The 21911-nt window shown below is 40.9% G+C and overlaps 2 protein-coding genes across 4 annotated transcripts; both read right to left on the reverse strand.

The window, feature by feature from the left end:
- Positions 1-3773: 3773 nt before the first annotated feature.
- On the reverse strand, positions 3774-11776 carry LOC140281457 (transmembrane protein 184C-like). Of its 2 annotated transcripts, none has more exons than XM_072375890.1 (12): positions 11689-11776; positions 10622-10777; positions 10361-10491; positions 8745-8781; positions 8269-8474; positions 8105-8179; positions 7458-7551; positions 7120-7232; positions 6921-7020; positions 6741-6818; positions 5875-5968; positions 3774-5234 (listed from the first exon to the last, which is right to left on the reverse strand). In XM_072375890.1, exons 2-12 carry the CDS (start codon positions 10736-10738, stop codon positions 4960-4962), a joined length of 1320 nt encoding a protein of 439 aa, XP_072231991.1. In that variant the 5' UTR covers positions 10739-10777; positions 11689-11776; the 3' UTR covers positions 3774-4959. The 2 variants fall into 2 exon arrangements, with proteins under 2 accessions (XP_072231991.1, XP_072231992.1); XM_072375891.1 differs by having other exon boundaries at positions 11481-11776.
- A 926-nt stretch (positions 11777-12702) lies between these two features.
- On the reverse strand, positions 12703-21911 carry LOC140281456 (endothelin receptor type B-like). 2 transcript variants are annotated; one of them, XM_072375889.1, is made up of 8 exons: positions 21828-21911; positions 19838-20794; positions 19429-19556; positions 18396-18594; positions 15752-15904; positions 14474-14607; positions 14276-14384; positions 12703-13377 (listed from the first exon to the last, which is right to left on the reverse strand). In XM_072375889.1, exons 2-8 carry the CDS (start codon positions 20483-20485, stop codon positions 13330-13332), a joined length of 1419 nt encoding a protein of 472 aa, XP_072231990.1. In that variant the 5' UTR covers positions 20486-20794; positions 21828-21911; the 3' UTR covers positions 12703-13329. The 2 variants fall into 2 exon arrangements, with proteins under 2 accessions (XP_072231990.1, XP_072231989.1); XM_072375888.1 differs by having other exon boundaries at positions 12718-13421.

Here is a 21911-nt window from a genome sequence, read left to right on the forward strand (position 1 = left end):
TTTCGGTTCCGTTTTTGCGTGCCCCAACAGATTCAGACGAGCAATAATGCATTCCAAACACAATGAAAGCGAAATGTTTCCCTTTGCATATGTAATAGCTGAAGATAAAAATGTACGTTAAATGAAATTTCAAGGGGGGATATGAGCTGCCCATAGTTTGCATGTAAACGCCATTATACCATTAAAACAATGATATAAGTGTGAATAGAACTATTAAGTTTCTTTTATCCCTTCTACGCTTCTCACACTGAAAAGACTGCGTGTCTCAGAATTTCCAGCAAAGTGAAACTCGTTTCCTATTTGCAGAGTTTAAATAATGGACAGGGATATTGTTTTATTCAATGTGCATTTGACAAGGATAATGCACAATGCACGGATTGTACAAAAATGTAACTAAAAGCCCTCATGGAAAGAAAAGACGCAAGTCACAGTGATTTAGAAAAATGATCATAACCTGACACTGAAGGGGGGGGAAAAGCCTGCAATGCGTCAAGTTGTGCCGCCGTTATACTGATAGTAAACAAGACAATTTATTTTCAGGTCATATAAATGTCATTATTTTGGCACAGGAAGAACTGGTACTTTTGAATAAAACATTTTGTTCATTGTCTGTTGTTACCTTGGTTAATTGTTTTGTTTGTTTGAGAAAGTGGAGAATATCTCAACTTAGGGGTTATAAACCACCATTTGGCTCTAGATGTGGAATTTATTTATTCAGCCTTGGGTATACGGTCTTTCCAAGATCAAGTCTCTCCTGCTGATCTGGAGAATGTCCTCTATGCCACCTGCCGGGTGGAGATGTGGTCCTTGGGCACCTGGGGCTTTTTGTCCTGTGCTTGGCTCACGCCGGACACACGTTCCCAGGCTCCTTTGCTTCATGGCTCTTGGGGCTCTACCTGGGGCCTTCCTCTGCTGTCCACTGGGCTGGAGTGTGGCTATCCTTGTGATGGGCTGCCTGGTTTCTCGTTGTTACCTGTGATTTTTCGTTGTTACCTGTCATAGTCGCCTCCGTTAAAAGAGAGCTTTTAGTTAAAGTTCAAGTTTCATAGAGCCTCGGTTTTGTTAAGAGTGCGCCTTTGTTTTATTCCGTCTCATTTTGAGAGTGTGCCTTTGCTTTGTTAAGTGTTCATAGCTTTTGGTTTTGCTCCCGGTTTAGAGAGATTTGTTTGTTAATTTTCATAGCCGCGCTCCTCCTCCACCATAGATACGGAGGAGAGCGCTTAGGATTTTCACAGCTTTTCTTTTGCGCTGCCGGGAGAGCGCCCTGCAGTGCCGATGTCTTGTGTTTATAATAAAAACCCTCTTGAAACCACACGACCCTGAATCCCCTGGTAAACTGACAAATTCATATAAAGCCTTTGGCATATAATTGACACACACACATGAACATGCATCCATTCACTCACTCATATGCTCACCCCACTGTTACAAGGTGACTCTGTGGCTTTAATAATAATCAGTAACTAGTACTACAGTACTCTCATATACTTGCTTCCGGTGATACTGTTGTTATTTATTTGTTATGTGTCTCTTACCATTTGTGTTTCTGCAGGTGCTCCTGACGATCCCGTGCATGGTCGCAGTTTGCTGTCTCTTCTCTCCACAGATGCAGCAGTTGATGAGCTTTTCAAGCTCTCTCCTTTCCTCTCTCTTCACTCTGCCTCTTTGCTTTAATTTCTCCTCCTAAATAAAATATATCACTTGTTGTTAAAGCTTTAAATAGTCTGGCCCTGCCTTTTAACCTTTCATGAACCAGCTTGATACTTGAGCAGTAGGACCCTTCTCGATGTGTCTAAATTCTTGGTGTTTTGGCCCCTGGCCTGGAACAACCTGCCTCATGATCTCAGACAGGCAAACTTTATATTACTTTATACTCTGTCATCTTTTGAATCTTATCTTATAACTCACTTTTATTGTGTAACCTTTTTAAATGTTTGAAATTTTAGTTGATTAGCTCTAGTTGTTCCTGATTTTATCATTTGTATGATTGTTTTGTAATGTGATTTTGTAATGTGCCCTATTAATAAAAGATAAGAAATTATTATCATGATCCTGATCAAAATGTTCACAACAAACTCATCTGTCTGCAAAGCAACAGCAGGGTTATTATCCACGTGTACCACAACGTTAGTGAACACCTCTCCTGTCAAAGCTTTACAGTGCAGCTAAACTTTTTGTTTCCATGGCAATATAAAAACAGGAAGCGTTGTTTCCTTGTTGGCTTTTAATATATTAGAAAACAAGAACATCCGTGTTCTGTCCTCCACCTCTGTAAAATTAGTGCACCCCCCCCCCCCCTCCCCTCAGTTAGGTTTGTACATTTATGTCCCTTCAACAACTCATCAACTACAAAATTTCAGAGCAAGAGTATGTGCGACAACACTGCAGCCATTTGTGCCAATTATTCATTTGTATTCCAGATATGTTCATTGAAATACTGAGTTCAAATCCAAATTAGATATATTTGCATGTGTCATCTTTTAACTTTTGAATATCCCAAGTTAAGACGGAATTATACTAACATATATTTGAAACTGGAATTATGACCAGTTAAACAAGTACATCAGTCGAATCCATTTACTCAGTCTGGATTGTGTATAATGTCTTGTGTCATGAGTCCGCAGTGGGGTGAGCAGGCAGGTAGGTGTGGCTGGTGGGTAGGTGTGGCATGAAATGCTAAGTCTCAGAAGCCAGAGCAAGGAAAACGACCGTGAAGACGACTGGAGAGGCAGAGTAATCTTTTCAAAGATTGAAGATCTTTTCACAAATGGAAGGGCAAGAATGGGCCGAATTACCACGTTATGAAGTGAGACAATCTGGCTAAGTTTGGTTGCTCCTGCAGGTCATTTAAGAGGAAACCTTGATGAGGGCAGATGAAGAGCAGATGTGTAAGTAGGAGCCAACCAGACTCCGCCCCGGACTTCCTGGAACCTGTTCTACGCCACCTAAGGCTCAGAAACCAAAACAAACTCCACAGCAAGCAGCATCGTAACAGGAAGCTGTTAACGGCTTATTTTCTTTGTTATCTTTAGTGCCATCAATCTGAGAAAAATGCCACTAACCTGAAGTGTTAAAATGCTTTAGGTTTTTGTGGATGAAATTCAGATTCCGAGGCACATTTTGTCACAATGGCACACACTGGGGCACATTACTGAGAGTTGGTGTCTTGAGAGTGTATGTGGACTGAAGTCCCATTCTTTTTGTGTGTTGACACGAACAAAGACTCGCCATGCTTTGCCATTTAAGTATTACTGTCATTTCTGGTTTATTGCATAAGAATATGCTAGAAAAAAACACCCTGCAGAAGGCTTCTCAATCATGAATTTTTTGGCTTTAATCCGACTTTATCATAAAACTCAGCTTACATCTGTGTTGACAAGTCCTCAGCTCACTTCTGCTTCCCTTTTTAATCTCTGTGGTCATCTGTCTGTGGTATGTCACAAGGTTGGATGGTTAAAAACTGGTCTCAACCGTTACTTTCTTCTTCCTGTTGAAAGTTAAAAACTGTTTGTCACTGATACCAATGGGCAGCAGTTGTGTCTGTTATTTTACTTTCAGCACACTTTCTAGCTCTGCTCTGCTGTATTCTGCTGTGTCGATCAGTTGCGATGTAGGCTCCTGCAAATGACTTTTAAAATAATTACGAGAATTGGAGTTCAAAAAGGACATAAAATTCAGAATATGTGAAGTTGACATTTATTAACTAAAATATCTCAGGGCTGTGATTGATCATATATTAACATGTAAACAACATATTTCTGATATCAAGCAAAAAATGTCCAAGTTGACAGTAACCCTGTATAAATCTAAGGTGTTACTGAATCATAAAGCCTTACCCGACATATCCAACTGTGAAAAATGATGAGGATCAACCTTTAAAATGTCATTTTTAGCCTGTCTTCTATCAGTCTTGAAAAAATGTAATTCTGGCAGATCTAGCCAAGAATACGGAGGTGAATTTCATACTGCAGTTCCTCTGTTGACCACCAGATGCTGCCCCAACAGAGCTCTTTCTCACAATGTGAGTGATGGTTTAAAAAAAATACCATTTCATTGAGAAAACACCAAGCATAATGCTGTACACAGACTTTTTATTGTATTAATCCCATGGATACATAGATATCACTGAGTCTTTGTTTTAATGCTGTCTGACTATTGGTTCCCGATAAAGTTACAGGTCTCGGAGATTTAGCTTCACTTTTTAAAAAAGGTCAAAAAGTGTCATGAAAATGCTGTGTGATGTAGATTTTAGCAAGCAAGAGGAAATTAAACATTAACTCTCATCTACTTACAGCGGCACATTGAAATGAAGTCGGATTTTTTTTCTTTAAAAGTTGACTACATATCCACCTCATACTTTGCCAAATGAAGGCTTCAGTATTTTACATTCATTACCCAGGATGCGGTGATTTAGGATGTTTAGGCTGTAAATATTTGCACTCAAGAAATAACACGATAGTTATGATGTGAAGCAGCATAAACAAAACAAAACGGACTACCCTGCTGTCACGTATACTCAGGGATTAATTCCTCTGAGTCTTTGGAGGAATGAGACTACACTTGTGGTCGCTGCAACAGTTTCTGGTGATTAAATATGACAAGCTGATTTATGTTGGCTTGGAACAAACAGTCAAAGCTATCTGAAGATCACTTCAGCACCGTGGGAGCACAAAACCAAGAGGACAACCTGTTTCTCCTTCAGATGAAAGCTCTTCAACAGCAACAGGTACATTTATCAAAAACTACACACTCTGACAGCAAAATACAGATTTCAAACATTTAAATCTGGGCATTTATTTTAGTCATCCTAGTTTATCGACAAACATGGCTTTTACCCAGCTTTTCCTCGCTTCGTCTGAGCTACTTTTCATAAAAGTGTAAAGAAAAGTTCTTAAGACTCTGACTTTGCTTCTGGATCTGAGAGTTTCTTGTTCTCTCTGCTCTGCTTTGTTTCCTCTGTTACTGGCCGACTCCGGTCTGTGGAGGCGAGCTGTCACTGTCGTCGTCCCAGGATGAAGACGTGAAGCCCGCAGGGGCGGAGATGGAATGAGGGGCGGAGGTGTGGCCGAGGCCTTGGTACCGCCCCCTTGACGAAGGGGAAGAAGGCATAGACGTGGCTGCCACCGCGACGGGATCCTGCGAGGTGGCGTTGAGAAGGCCGGTGTGCTCTGTGTGTTCGGGGCGAGCTGCTGCACCGAAGTACATCTTATTGGGACGACCCAAGAAAGTACGACCTTGAGGGATGACAGTGTAATTTTATTAACTTAAAACTGAAACCCCATTTAAAAAATGTGCATGCGGCAAAAAAAAAACAGAATTTAGTGGCTTATAAATGATTTTGAATGCCATGTTTAGTTGGAAATGGCACCAATACATGTTATATTATGTTGTTGAAACTGTTCTTTATTTGATAAATTTGAACATGACGCGCTTTTTAACGCCCTAAGGTAGCACTACATTGAAAATAGACAGATAGAATTTTGTAACGGAAATCGCTCCTCAGGTTCAGAAACACTCGTCACGGCATCCACAAATGGATACACAATTTAGAATTCTTTCATGCAAAAGAAAGACGCATATACAGGCATGTGAGAAAGAAATTATACTCTCTTTGGATCCTAAAATTTTACATATCGGGGCATAAAAAGAAAAAAAAAAAAAAGAAAAAAACATTTGGTCCTTACCAGGTCTTCAAATGAGATGAATACCACCACAGATGAACAACAACACATGACATATTACACTGTGTAATTGGTCATTCAACCAAAACTAAACCAAAAGCAGCATGTTAAAAACTAAGTACACCCTTACTCCTTCCATTGTTTTCATGAGGCAGGTGGACTTGGGGACAAATGATGAGCCTGTGATACTCACCAACATGGCGGACCTGCTCTGTGACATCAGCTCTGATGTCAGAGAAATCCCACATGGCCAGAAAGCTGTCAAAACATGAGCCCTCCTCTGCTTCCTGGGTCAGGAAAAAAGACAGGTGAATAAAAAAGATGTTAGGCTTGTCACAATTTACCAGTAGAAAAAAAAAAGAAAGAAAGAAATAGCAACATTTTGTTAATAAAAGGCATGTGATAGTATTCTAACTAATCCAGCGGCAGTTATTTCCTGGTTGACTCTCTAATACACAAGGAAATATCCTATCAACCTTTGCCACACCTTTAATACAATGCAGGAGAACAGGAGAAGAAGAAGCAGTGAATAACTAGCTAACTATCTAAATCCCTATTCACATATCGGTTGAGGCGTCTTAACCAACTACCTTTGTAATTCACACATACCAGACAGAAGTGACTCAGTGCCACATCAGCGCGTGCTTACGCACATCAAGCTGGTGTTGTCGGATCAGCCGAATTATGACAACCTAGTTTGTTAGAGAGGTATGTTCTGCAATGTCGACTTGCCCTTACACAAAGCCTTTTCACATATGACTTTCAAGCTGGGACTGATGCACCCTTTTTAAGTGTGTCAAGTGTGAAAGTACCAAGGGCGGCATGGGAGAATCGAAATGTATTGCCACTGATAGGCCACTGAGCCAGAAAGCAAAGAAGTATCAAGTAAAACTGATTGTAAGGGCAAGCCAGCAACCAACAACAACGTTGTTCTCACTCAACTGATTCCACGACACAAGCTTGACATGTGTATTCACACATCTGGCACCAAAGACATTAAAATCTGTGTGAAAATCTGATATTGTGACAGCCCAAATACATAGATTTCAGATGTTTTACCTGTACATATGGCTTGTAGGTGAAGGTGTAGTGGTGAGCAATGGCAGCCAGGAACATCTCTATGCAGATGATAAAGTCCTGTGTTGGTTTAAGAATCAGTTGATCAATCAGGGAATTGTAGTACAAAAAAAAAAAACTACATAAATGGTATGAATAAATGACTTTGAGGAATGTGTTTACCTGTAGTCCAGTGGCCACATCCTCCACGCTGTCCCAATCCCAGGTGTGTTTGTCGGAGATCACCCCGACTTTCACCAGAAACGCTATCAAAACAGCCTGCCTGCAGAGGAAATGAACACATCAGCATTCACAAAATGTACTGGATTCACATAAACCATAAAGAAGGCAGCAAAGGCATCCAGTTATCCCCACGTCTTACCAGAATGAGAAGAACACAACCAGTTTGACACAGAGGAACTTGCCCACAGGTCTGATGGGAGTCAGCTCATCCCTGAGAGCTCGGTAGAGCAACACCAGACAGTACATTGCAAACTGGAGACAGACACAGAGAAGTCCATTGAATGTCATCAACAGCACCATATGCAATATTTTAGCAGTCTAAATGACCTGGAAATGAACAGGCTGATCAGAAAAACTGCTGTCTCCTGAGTTTTGTGAGCATATAAGTGACATCAGCAGTAGCATCCTTACTTCTTCAAAGAGCAGTTTACTTGTACTGTATTCTAACAACATGCTGTGTCTGTGATGTGTCATTACCAGCTGTGATATGTTGTTGATAATAACCAGGTAGGACCAGGCATTTCTGAAGCTGAAGTTGGCTTCATCGTAAACTCCACAGAGCTGACAAATGCTGCAGACACAGGTGGAAACGCTTGAGTCACACCTTTAACTTCTCAGATCCAGGCAGCATTTCTAATGTATTCTGACACCAGTTTAAAGTTGTCAAGTATATTGTGATCATAATGAGGTTTGTAATAAATTGGTGTAACGACGATGGGTAATTCATGCAACACATTTTCACACACTTATGTTTGGTCAAGAGCCGTTTGTGTCAGTTTTCCATGCACAGGGTACTCCTTTGCTGTCTCTCTCTGACACGCAGGGAACTGCTCTACTGATATATATTACTGTTATCTTTCTTTAGCAGTAAGTGAAGCACCAACTGAGCCAACAGTAAACAGTGCCAGGAAAACATCTCTTTACAACGAAGAGTTATAAACAACACAGACCATGTTAAGAGGTCAGAGAGGAGAAGAACTATAGACACCCAATTCCCTGCTTTTCACTTCCTGCTTTTTTTGTCTTTATTTAAAATTCCACTCTTTATTTATACCTCCTTTACTTTACTATAGTAAACCATTTGGAAGATTATAGTACAATTGTGGTGGCAGAAAGAGACTTACAGTGCTATCACCGTGGTGACAGGTCTCACCACAGTGTACTGGAGGACTCCCAGCTTACACCTGAACAGCAACACCCTGAAAGACAGACAGAGAGAGAGAAAATGAACAATTCCACATTCATGCGTTCATCGTAAACTGCGGCCTCACGTCGTCCCTCCTCTTACTCTCCCATGGGCCACGGCGGGCAGCAGCACAGGGGCGGCAGGTGCGGCTGCTGCTGCTGCACCTCCAGCATCAGCACCAGGCTCGGGTACTGATTACTGAGGAAGTTCAGCAGGAACACCAGGAAGTTGTAGATGACGTAGGCCTCGTAGCACTCCCTGCATGTGTCCACGTAGATGGCCAGGCCGGGGTATCGCAGCGCCAGCCACTAAAGGGAGGCAGAAGAGGAGAATTTAACAATCGGACGCGATCAAACATCAATGACATTTCATGTGTGCACGCAGTCACATGAGAGCAGGAAGAAATTGAATTTGCTGTAATGGAGTTAACTGATATGAGACGGGGCTGTGGAGAACTTAATGTCTGGACTTGTGACACCGCCATGACGTTTCCAATTAAGCCCCGTTACCACGGCAGCACAGTAGGGGGAAAAAAACCAGTGGCTTTGTGTGTGTGTTTGTGCGTCTTAATGACTCACACTATCCAAACTGTAGATGGGCACCATCCATAGTATCCTAGAGGAGGAAGACAAGAGAACACCATGCAGAGGTTTGTATTTGTGTATTTAAAGGTTTGTGTCTCATGCACTCTGTTTTGTTTGTTGTGTTTTTCTAAGATTTGTAGCACCCAGTTTGCTTCAGATGTGTGGCTGTTTTTAGAAAGTTGCCTAAAATATCTCCATTTTCTTTATTTTTATGCCCTTTATGTCTTGATCAACTATCTTTCCCTCTACAGTGAAGCCCTTTATGTCACATCTTGACACAGTCCTACAGAAATAAAGCTTTTGTCTGTACTTATAATCAATTATGAAAAAAAAAACAAAGTACCAGCATGAATGAAGGACAACATTTCTGAGTATTTATGTCATTTTCTGATCACCTCTCTACTACTCTGTTTTTCTTTGTGCAGTCAAGGCTCATCTAATTTCTTTCAACTGTACATTGATACTCTCTCCTCCGTCCTCCTGCCTCCTACCAGGAATTCATTCTCAGCACATTGCGGAAAATATCTCGGTTCCGAAAATGCAGCCGGTTGTGCAAAGACGGAGGAAGCTGCAGGGAGGAGCTGTATGCGAGGTTCAAAATGAAGGCTCTTAAGATAGGGCGTCTCCATTTGTTAAATGTCTATTACTTCAGCTAATGTCTCCTTCTGTTTCCTCCTCACGTCCAGCGCACAGTCTAAGGCTGAAGTGGAGACATCAAGGATTTAAAAACTGAGAAATAAGATAATGGGCTTGTTTAGCTGAGTGCCTTTGTTTTTCTCACTTTCCTAATCCCCAGTTTTCTTTGTCCTTTGTCAGATTATGTTAGTTCTCATGTACAGTTTTTACACCAAAGTAGTGTTTAAACTTTTTCCTACACATGGATACAACCACAGTTTCTGACAAGCACAACTCTCTCAAATAACAAAGCCAGTTCATTATTTCTAATTGGACTGCATACATCTGCCTGAAACAGACCGTGCTGTGAATAAACTGCCAGCTGGTAAAAATCAATCAATCCCTTCGCTTTTTCTTGCAGAGCCTTCGTGCGAGACATTACAGATGGTAAACATGTGCTCCTAAAAGGATAAAGTCAGCTGTGCCCACTTTTGCAGTCACTGCTGAACGCAGCACCCTCACTGAAACTTAGCGTGTGCTTCTGGGTGCTCATCAACGCCAATCGGAGCCAGAGCAGATAAATACTACTGCAGTCATATAACACAGCACTGAATGCAGATTAAACATTTTTAATCACTCAAAAGTCAGATGTTAAACGAGTGTTAGGGGTTTTTTGTGTTTTTTTTTTTACCATCTTAAAGAAAAATGATCCATCTCATGTAATTTAAACAGGCAACTTACATGCCAGTACTATTCTGAATCTCATGTAACTGGCACACTTTAAAACGCTATTAAATTGTGACATCTGACTCAAAACGTGAGATGGGCAATAAAGGAAGGATCTGAGCAATGTTCTGGACATTTTCTTTAAAGAGAGCTCTGTCCCAACACCGGAGAATTCAGAAATAGCTCCCTTCATGGATAAAACACATCAAACCTGTTTTATGGTGCATTTGGTTCTGTCGTTCTTGAAAGAAAAGTGTGTGTGTGTTTACCTGATGATGGGTTTCTGCAGCTCAGGCTGGGTGTAGTGCACCATGTGCTGCAGAATCCCCCACAGTGAGATCGGGATCGTGAGGAACACAAACACACCAGCTATGAACCAGGCTTTACTGTGAGTCCCAACCTGCACAGACAGAGCGAAAGGTAAAAGCTCCGCACGTTTTATCCTGCAGACACGGAATCAAGCTGTCAGGACTTCGTTCTATCAAAGGGGCATGGCTCAGGTGGAGGCCATGACTAAGGGAAGTGTGCACCTTGTCCTTCTGCAGCTCCCAGATGCATAGCGGCAGCACGGCCAGCAGGAGAAGAGCGTAGAGAACGAGAACCAGCGGGCGGATCCACCTCCTCCACTCTGCGCAGGTACACGGCATGATGGCTGCTTGACCCTCAGCGTGAACTACAGCCACATTCTACACCAGCGACACAAAAGTCAGATTATTAATGTCACACAGGTGAACTGCTACACTGCTACAGAGTGGATAAACCTAAATCAACATAGCAACTTTTGCCTCGACTGTGCAGCTTTGTACAGATAGAATCTGCTGTGGCAATCATGTAGTGAAGCGCTTTGAGTAGTCAGTTAGACTAGAAAAGCGCTATACAAGTACAAGTCCATTTACCATTTACCAATCTGCTGAAAAACTTGTGTTTCGAAGAACTAATAAATAAATCAATTCAAACTGGGCACAAACCTTCCGTGGGTGTGATTATTTTTGTGCTGTTGCTCTTTAAAGCAGCAGAAACAACAACAACAACAACATAAGGGAAATAGGCATCAAATGTGGGGCATTTCCTTCTCGAAACTGTGTGTGTGTCCACACAAGTCCACACTGGATCCAAACCACGAGATCAAACAGATTTGGGCGACAGATATGTTGTGGATCAAAACAAACAGCTCCTGGAAGTACGTTAATACAGCGACTCAGCCCATTAAATGTTCAGAACGCCGTGAAATAGTGTCGATAACGATAAGATAGCATCAAGTACAGTGAGGTCAGCATACTACCGTGGATTCTCAATGAGCTAAAAACAGCAAATATGAACATTTGTTTGCAAAACAGCGAAAACATGCTTGACAGGCGAGAAAAACAGTTAAAATGCTGTTACACTAACAGTGAGAGAGAAACAGGGGGTGTTCTGGTCGCTGAAGCCGAGGACGTTCACTCAGACTGACGGCTGGCCTGTTTTCACCCTCAGCCCTGGTTCTGTTACCAGGCAACGCATCCCTCCTCCGCCCGACACGCACGCCGCAAACTGACGCTCAGCTCTTCCTGTCAATACCAGTCAATCGTTCCCGATCAGCGGCTGATCGATAACTCACTCAAAGACAGCGCGAAGCTGCTGTCCGCGGGTCTCCTCCTGTCCGCCGTGTTTACGCCCCGACGTCACCGGCAGGAATCTCAGCCATCTCCGTCTCTGCCCGACAGTCACGTGGTTGTCGCAATTGACACAAACAGGGCTTTTTTCACACAAATTAGATTATTTCAAGACGAGGGTTTTTGAACGCAGCAAAAACTATTTTTCACCTGCGGAAGATAAAAATAAAAACTAAAACATGATCACAATTTAAAATGATATTTTTTTTCTTTTAGAAAAATATAAAAAAAATAGAAAATCTTTGAGCAAAACGGCTAAAATTAATATGATCTCTTTATAGCGAAAATGTCGGAAAAACAAAACCTTTAAGGATCCTGAAAAAGGTCTTAAAAAGTCCACGTAATGAGAATAATAGTTTCATTTAAGAAACATAGTAAAATTCAGATGTCAAAATTGTTCAATGAAAATGTGATTTAAAAAATGGTGAGCTCAAACTTTTTTGATAAATATTGAAGTTATGATGTCGTAAAAATATATACATAAAAGAAAGTCCAGATGACGAGATAATAGCATGGGATTTATTAAAGAAACTTTAGAAATTTTGAGATAAAGATAGAAAAAACATCAAGTGAGTAAGATAAAGTTTTATTTTAAGAAACAAGTTAATAAATTAAACAAAAAGTCCCTATCATGAAAGCAAGTGACAATTACAGCTATCTGAAGTCTGTTATAGAAAAGTTCGACATAAAATTAAAAAGCATTGATTAAAACTATGCAAACAACGATGGGAAACAAGATTCACAAAATATCATAAATCTGAAAATAAGTTAAATGGCTAAATCTAAAATGCAATAATGAAAAACAAAATTGAGAATCACTAATCTCCAAATATGATTAAAAAATATATAGATATAAAGGGATTGAGCACTGGATAATGAATCCTCACACACATAAAGTAAAACATATCTTTACGAACTCTTTGAGGATTTAGTTTTATTAATATATACAAATTATTTATGGCAGATCTTTCTAAAAAAAAAAAAAAAGAAAAGCAAAATATACAATTCTGATGATTGCTGAGTTTTTTTTGGTGACTCTTTGCTCCTTCCTGCAGCACCACAGCATGTCACATTTTATATTTCAGTCCACAGCTGTAGCCACTGATCCCAGAACAGAAAAATGAAAAATTAAATTATTTATCCTGCAAGTAGCTTATTCTCTTTTGGAATGTGATGTAGCGTTTAGCCTCCAGGGGCAGCTGGACTTACACTTTGAACTTGATTTCTAAATAGTATGTTATGTTGGAATATTTTACATATAAAACATGGTAGCAAATACATAGAGTCAAAAATAAATGAAAGCCAACACCTTTACATCAAACCACGGTTATCACTGATGCTCCTTTTTAGCCACAAGTAGTCTAACAGTGGTGCCTGAGGCCCTGACTCAGCCTGAGTTCGGAGTTAAGATTTCCCCACACAGGAACCACACAACCCAGCCTAAATACTGCATCACATATAATATGTACAATAACGTATAGTATTTTGAGCCAAATAAATGCCAGGGAGGAAGGAGGTAAAGACTCTGTGGTGTCTCACACAGGGTGTCCGTCAGCGGGTGGAGGTGAATCTGCGGCTCTCAATGGTCAGTGTGTTTGTACTGCAGGCTCGTCCCATGGTGGAGAGGCAGCATGCTGTTGGAGAGAGAGCCAGAGTAACACCAGCAACACAGACAGGACTGCAGAGAGACAGAGAGAGACACGGGGACAATTAGATTAAAGGAGCACTCCAACCACTTTTTGTTTGATTCCTCTAATGCTAAAAAGATTCAAAACATAACTCCCCAGCCATAGCACTGATGGCTGATTTTGTGTATGATATGTTTTGTACAACATTACATGTACAACATGATAAAATAAGCAACAAACAAACTTTAAAATGGCTTACAACACACGCCTGTATCTCCCTTTCAAGCCTAGATCGACTTTAATCTTTGACATGTACCTTTGTTTTTGATGATTTGGTGATAACTATCATATGAAATCAATTTAAATTTGATAGATATTAACTTAGAGCAATAAGACAAAAAATGAAAGAGGGATTTGGATCTAAACAAATCATGCAGCTCATCTGAGTTTCTATCTAGCTGCTGATTGGTCACTCCAAAGAGAACTAATGTCACAGGAACTCTCTCAAAGATGCTTCAGTAGCTCTCCTCAGTGTGAAGGAGATAAAAAGCTACATTATATGTTATATCATCTATCACTGTGCATCACTGCTCATGATGGCTTTTGTGTGAAAGGTCAGTGGAGCGCCCCTTTAAACTAACATGATATTGTTCACTTCCCATAAGCCTTTTATCAGAGGTCACAACCTATGCTATGTTTAATCGACTCCCTTCTGTCCCCCAGATAAGTGCAATCTCAAAACATCTTGAAGAGTCTGTCTCTCCCAGTTTTCTATCTTTGTCCCACGCCCTCTGACCCTGTGACCTAGCTGCAATGTCACACTGACTCTGGGTTAAAGGCAAAGTTGTGGTAGTTTGGACACTATCTTCCAAATACACACAAATCACAGATGCTTAGCTTCTACCTTGAAGCAGTTTTTGAACTTCTTGGAGACAAAGAAGAGGATGATGGGGTTGATGCAGGAGTTGATGGTCGCCATGTTGATGCTGAAGTAGTCGAGCACCAGCAGGAAGCTGCAATAACAAGAGGCGAGGTATTTAAACCACGATAACTCAAGAAAAACAAAGCACCAAAGTTTGTGTTGGTGTGCTTCTGCTCGTACTTTAAGAGCTCGCAGCGGTGGACGTCGTGGGATTTGTAGACTGTCCTTTTCAGCAGGCGACTCAAGTGGAGTGGGAACCAGCAGAGAGCAAAAATCAACACCAGGCAGAAAACAGCTTTGGCTACTTCTCGACGCTGTAGAGAGGAAAATAAATCACAGTCTTCCATATATGTAAAGAAATAATTGACTTTGCATTCAATACACAACTGCAATTCTAAAAAAATTGGAATTACACCAGTATATATATCTTATTTACACCAGAGCATAGAAAACATGACATTATGAAAATGAGATATTTTGCTATCTAATGAAAAACAATTGATCTTCTTGAATTTGACAGCTGCAACACATTGCAAAAAGAGTTGGGATTATGCAAAAAGCTGGAAATGTAAGTGGCTCTATAAAGAAAGAGCAGAGGCAACTTGTTGCAACTGATTAGATTAATTGACAACGGGTCAGTGACATAATTAGGTATAAAAACAGCACCTTACAAAGGTAGAGTCTTTCAGAAGTGAAAATTGGGAGAGTAATCTGGCAAAAACTGTGTCCACAAATTATGGAGCAATTTAAAAAGACTTTGAATATTCTATCATTTAGAAACAGGTCATGATGTCATCAAAAGATTCAAAGAACCTGGGGGCCTCTCTGTGTGCAAGAGACACAACATTAGTGCCTATGCTGACAATTTGCACATCTGGGAATGCACCATTAGTGCTAAAAGTGCAAGTTTTAGAGCAACACGCATCCAGATGAGGTATTAGTGAAGTAGGGCCTTTCATATTTACGGAAGACAATGCTAAACCACACACTGCATCTATCACTACAGCATGGCTTCAGAGTCGAAGAGTCTGGGTGCAGGCCGCACCTTTCACCATCTAAAAACATTTGGTGCATAAGATATGTCAAACAAGACCATTTGAAGGACTGTTTTTCAGCTAGAATCCAATATTAGACAAGAATTAGACAACATTCCTCCCCCAAAAGTCCAGCAAATGGTCTCCTCGGTTTCCACACGTTTACAGATGGTTGTTAAAAGAGAGGGTGTTACACAGTGGTGAACATACACTTGTTCAAACTTTTTTTGAGACAAATTCTAGTTGAACAAATGTTTTTTCATGAAATAGGGAAATGTCTCGCTTTCAGTGTTTGATATATTTTCCTTGTTCAATTGTGAATGAAATATTGAGATTTACAAATCACGGCATTCTGTTTCAATCAATCTCCATTAGACAGCCACCCGTGCTTCTTTGGAGTTGTTCTCATAATATATGTGTGTACCTGTTTCAGGTGTTCAGTCAGCGAGATCCTTAAACTTCCTTTCTGGTGCCTGAGCATCTCGCAGGTCATGAGGCCGTAGAAGACAGCCGAGCAGGCCAGGGGAACGCAGAAGTAGAAACCAAACAGCCACCAGTCCTTTGCATCCCGGTAGAACTGGAACACACGGAAAACACAAGAGCTCAGACCAGAACATACTTTGCATTACATCCCAGTTACTTTAGGTAGTTATCATCCTCGCCTTGCTGAAAGCACTGCAGCTGCGAGGTAATCACAACAGAAGTTGGAGCATACCGAGTAAGATACAGGCAGGACTGTCTTATCTTGTAAAGTGCAAAGAGACATGACCAAGAGACGGATGCAACGTGGTCAGAAAAGGACAAGTGGTCATCAATCATGGGGGGTGGAGGTGATATTTGATTTTTATGCTGACATTTTGTGAGATAGAGTGACAGGCTGGGATCACTCCACCTAAAACATCTGCATCATGAGATGAGCACATAATATGAGCCTAAAGTAAGGATTAAAGGAAAACTCAACTTTATTTCAGCCCCACTGGATTTTCCATTAATTTGTCACTTGTGTCCATAGATCACAGGTACTTTAGTATCTCCATCTGCATTAATGAGATTTAGAGAAACAACTCTAGTCAAATCGCCTTAAATGCTTGCGTTGAAGTTGGTCTTGAGTTTAGGATCTGACATTTTGCTCGCTGCATTAGGCCTCCACATCTCAGTGTATGCGCTGGCAACATGATCAATCTAGTTGTGTGTGTGAAAACACAGGAGGGTTGTGTTCCTGCTCGCTACTCTATGTGGCTATTTTTCAGTCACATAAGAAAACATAGGGTGAAAATGTGAATTAATGTTTGTTGTTAAAGCTGCGGAGAGCTCACCCTCCACATCACACAACACAGCGGGAAATAGGATTGTCAAAAGGAGCACAGAATGAAAGTAAAACAACTCTGAGGTGCATAACTACACCCGCACACTCAGGGCGGCATGCAACACACACCAAACATGACAAGACAGAGTTCTGTGGTGTTTTTCAGCTTTAACTCCCAGGAGTCATCAGCGTGTTTCTTTTATACCTTTAGAGTAATAATGAGAGGGTTTTTTTAGGCTAATGTGTTCAAACAATGTGTGTTAGAACATTTAATAAGACTTTGTCACCACAAGAAGAAGAAGAATCCACCATAAACATTAAGAATCCCTCTAATTGTTACTGGGACTTAGTGACAGATCTCTAAAAACACTGAATAAATTTTTTTTCAATGTTCACCTGAATCATTTTTGTAAATAGATGCCCATATTTTTTTTTAGTTGTCATAGCTGTTGGTATAGCAACCGTTGTAATACAATGTTTTACACAGCACAGCACAGAGATATGTCCAGGAGCTCTCCCAAAACTCTGGTTGGCTGTAGCATCCTGTGGACGGGACATGAAGTCCTCTCAAATTACCAGAAGGCTTTATTGGTGAGTTTTCTATAGCTTATCTTTGTGGTCTCATTGCTACAGTCATGTAATATCAACCAATTACTCTAGCAGCAGTGTTATTAAATGCACAGAATTTTGAGGCCTGTCTTATACATTTTACATGTATTAATGGGTCTAGTAGGCATGTCTTAATATCAGTAGATTGTTTTCAGACTGAAGTCAATCTGAAGTCAATCAGGAGCAATATTAGCTAGAATGCTGGTGCGGCATTGAATCATAATCATTTTACATGTTAGAGGGACTGAAAACTTCTCTGAACCCTTTGATTATAATATTTATATATACAACTTGTGGCTTGTTCATTAACTAATTAACTAACCGATAGTTTAACCTTACTGTTCCAATGCTTTGGCGTGAAATGTCTACTGAAAGGACTGTTTGTCTAAAGACTGATGGCAGGTCAGCCGACGCAGATTCACATTCAAGTTCCTGCGCCAAGCTTGTTTAGTCCAGTCATGACCTGGAGACATAAACAGGAAATGTTGTTCCAAACTGTCTGAGTTACACAGACCTCGCCCAGAAACACAACCACAAAGAGATGGCGGAAATGGAACAGACTGCTGGTTTCTTTTCCCTTCCACAGAGACCACGCAGGTGTCGGGATCGAACCTTCCACCGTAGCTTGTGTTCACACTGTTGAATAATGGGGCTGAGAATTGTGTGTTGAGAAGTAATCATTTGAATCCAACCTCTTGTGGGACAATTTGACCTGGAATTTTAATGTTAGATGACACACTGAACTGCTGGATTAAGATACTGTACACCAGTGTAACATAATTAATAATTATGATGTGTCAGGGTAGGCTGAATGTGAGATGTGATTATACGGAACAGTTTTTATTATCTCAAAAGTCCTAATTTTCGGCTTAATTACGTGTACTTTTAAATGTGTCCTTGTGGCAGAGAAACAAGTTCTGTCACACTTGAGGGCACAGATTTGTTTAAAGTCTCTGCAAGTGTTCTCAGAAACATGTATTTACGAGTGAAGCTTTACAGAAGCTGCAGCCACCCATCATTTACGGGGCTTAGATGCCTATCAACACACTGACATAACCACACATACAGGGACCACACACATCCATAAAATCTGGCTTCCCTTGCTCACTGACACGCAATCACCTACTGTAAGCACACATATGTGCACACTCACAGTCATGAGGGGTGTCTTGGGCTGCAGCATGCAGGTCGTCATGGTAACATTCTTGTAGTCAAAGGTGACCATGTTGAAGCCGATGGCCTCTGGCACGGCCAGCGTGATCGAGAGCAGCCAGATCACCGCTATCTCCAAGGCTGTTACCGTGGGGACGCCGGTGCCCTGTACTCGTGACCAGGATGCCACTGCATGGTACCTGCACGCAAAGTTTCAAAAGGACTTCACTGAAATGTCTGTTTAACAAATTTGTGCTTCAGTCACGCAGTCTTTTAGCTTTTTATACATTAAAGCAAATAAAAATCTAAAAGAAGCCCGGAAGTATTAGGTAAACATTTAGAGATGTGTTAATATCATATACTTGTACATTTTTAAAACATGCAGCTCAGCAGTGATATAGCATGAAAGAGTTCTGCGATGAGCTTATTATTTTACAGGAAACCACAGCTCTTCCCATGCAACAACAATAAATACTGTGGTGGACATCCACTAGAGGAAGATTGAGAGAGCTCTAGCTCATAATATCTGGGATATTTCATTATATCTGGGAAGGCATTAGTCAGTCATGTGAATTTACAATTTGCCTGCTCAGACTGGAAAAAAAAAGGCTGAATCACATCATTTCAATCTTTGCCAGGTCAGATGCAATTCGCCAACTTCCATTAAAAAAAAAACACCTCAATGAGTGCATAGATTATTTTTTGAGGTTTTTTTTCTGTTCTTATCATTTTCATTCACATTTTCTTCTTCACATTTCCTAACTGAGAATGGAAAAAAAAAACAAAAAAACAATTGAAACGTGGTTGTAGGGGTTCAATTTCATCTTTTTGCCACCTTCATCTCTTATGTTACTTGGGTGACAAGTCCTGCCCACACCAATACCACCCCCAAACATAACCGTCTCAAAGTCACACAGCCTTTATTTCCAGGAGACTGAGCTCGACGTGTGGTTGTGATGATTTAGATCAGTGTCCCTTTAGTGGAATATTCAGAGTTCTCATCTGTGTAGTGAGTACAGGCAGTCGTGTGTTACCTGTCCACACTCAGAGCGCATAGATTGAGGACGGTGATGCCCACTGAGGCTTTCTGCAGGAAGGGGAACAGCTTGCAGAGGAAAAGACCGAAGACGCTGTCGGCAAAGGGCCACCTCATCGCCAAGAGCTGCAAGCACACACACACATAAGCCAAAAAAGTCTTAGCTGATTAATATGATACCACAGAGCCTGTGGTGTGTGTGCTTGTGTACCCTCAGTGTGAGAATGTGGAGTGTTGTCACAATCACAGGGGTATTTTTGTGCTGTTATCAGTGTAACACTTAACCTCCTGACTTAGGACACACTACTACAGCCAGGATTTTTTTTTTTGTTCCAAAAAATCCATCATGTTGTTTACAGCTAATTAACACAAACAAAAGCTTGAATATAGAATATTGGTTGTTCTACCTTGTAGACGTTGATTGGTATGTCAATTGCGATGTATATTAGGTCTCCAAGGGCGAGGCTGGCGATTAGGGCATTGGGTCCATTCCTCATGCTTTTATTTTGATAGATAATCCTCAGCAGGGTGGCATTACCAATGATCCCCACAGCAAAGATCAAGCAGGAGAGCACCGTGTTAATGTACTTGAAGGCCTTTTTTATAGACGTTGTCTGCAGGCAGGTGGGGGGCAAAACTGTGTTCTTTTGAGGCACCACAGATGAGTTGGAGGGAAATGAGGGAGACGCAGGCTTTCGTTCATGTTTGTGTTTCAGCTTGTTCGATTGTTTCAGCTTTCCTGACTCAGACTCTATCAAGGTCAGGGACTGGTGAACTGTCTCTTGGGACAGATGCGTGTCTCCATTCGAGGTTTGGATGTTGTGGCTCAACCGCAGCCGGGAAGGTGGCTCAGGTGTCCTCTGGTCTGATAGATGTAAATGAGGCTGAGATGTTAAGTTACTTTGGCAACAAACGGGAGTGACAAACACCAAACACCAGACAGTCAGCAGCAGAGTGAGCCTATTGTGGGTTGATACTTTTTTTGGTCCCAGTCTGGGAGCCACTTTGCTTCCAAAACCCTTTTCAGAATCCACTGCTGTGATTCCACAAACCATCCTCGAGGTTGTCGTGATGCCTGAACCAATTCCTGCAACCACTGTGAAAAAAATTCAATAAAAATAAAACAACAGAAGAAAAATTAGAGTGCTTTGGAACCAGCTGTATTTCCAAAACTTGCTGGAGACTCAGAACCAATTCATGAATCGGCTGTATTTCTAGAAGGGAGTTTGCAGCCTCCGCTTCCTACAGAATGTATTCCAGAATCCGTGTTGCAGTGAGTTCTGAGGCTGGCATCTGTGTCAGTCAGTGAAGCAGAAGGTGTTTGGGGTCCTCAGCGGACTTTGGTGATTGTAGGCTCAGAAAATCTGGAGAGAGAAATAAAAATCAGTGCAGTGGTTGATTAAAGACTTTACTTTGAGGAACATATTGAGCCCTAAAGCCATACTCTGCTACTGGATGAATCTCTCAGGTCCTATGTCTGGTTTTTTTCCCCATTTCCTATAAACATCTCTGAAGATGGTCAGGTACAAGGCCTGGACTGATAATGAGTGAAAAAGCAGCCAATGTCAAAAGAAAGAGAAAGGCATTCGCAAAGAAAGTCCGGCTGCTTGGAGGCAAAATAGAAAGAAATGAGGGGTGGATCAGATCTTTTATACAGTACCATATGCAAACTGTAACAACACTGATAGCATGAAAATGACTTTCAATTACAGTCTATGCTTAAAGAATAATTCCACCTCACAGTAGATACATCTCACTGAAATGACTTTTCAAAGCACAATTCATGACCATTATGTCTTTATCGTGGTTTACCAGAAGTCTGTGTTGGTCTATAGGACATATGAGTGAAAAGAGTTCTCTCCTGAAAGTGGAAACAGTACCAAAGTGTAGTGTAAAAAAAACTCAAAGATGCTTAAAGGCTCCGTATGGCGACTACAGATTCAAATCATTACTATGTGTTATTCAATCACATGTAACCTCTTCCCTAGAACACGCACAGTCATTTTAACCTTTGTTTGTTTGCTCATATTGATCAGAGCAGCCTTAGCTTGTGTCACTTACTTTCTTTAAATGATAGGTTACAAAGAACAGTAAATTCCAGTGTGCTCTCATGTGAAACTGACAGTTTGAAAGCACTCATCTGGGGCAAACATGATAATTAAAGATAATTAAATCAAATTCTTCAAAGATAGTCTGCATTATAGAGGGGAGGGAAAAGAATGAAACAAACTAGACTTTAAAATATGATCACTTTCCCCCAAAATATGGGTTAAACCCAGCTCTCTTTAGACACAAAATGGATCATTTAGCTTGTAAAAATAAATCTCCTCGCTAAACATTTCAAAATTCCACCAGAACAAATGTCAACATGTTAATAAGAGAATGTTAAAATCTCACCTGTTTGTGTCCTGAGATTGTTTCATTTGAGACTCTTCAAAGGAGAGCGTGAGAAGAAGTGTGGGGTCTGCTTAGTCTGCTTAG

The sequence above is a fragment of the Leuresthes tenuis genome, unplaced genomic scaffold (assembly GCF_036924035.1).
Source record: "Leuresthes tenuis unplaced genomic scaffold, fLeuTen1.0.hap1 SCAF_22, whole genome shotgun sequence".
Lineage (NCBI taxonomy): Eukaryota > Metazoa > Chordata > Actinopteri > Atheriniformes > Atherinopsidae > Leuresthes > Leuresthes tenuis.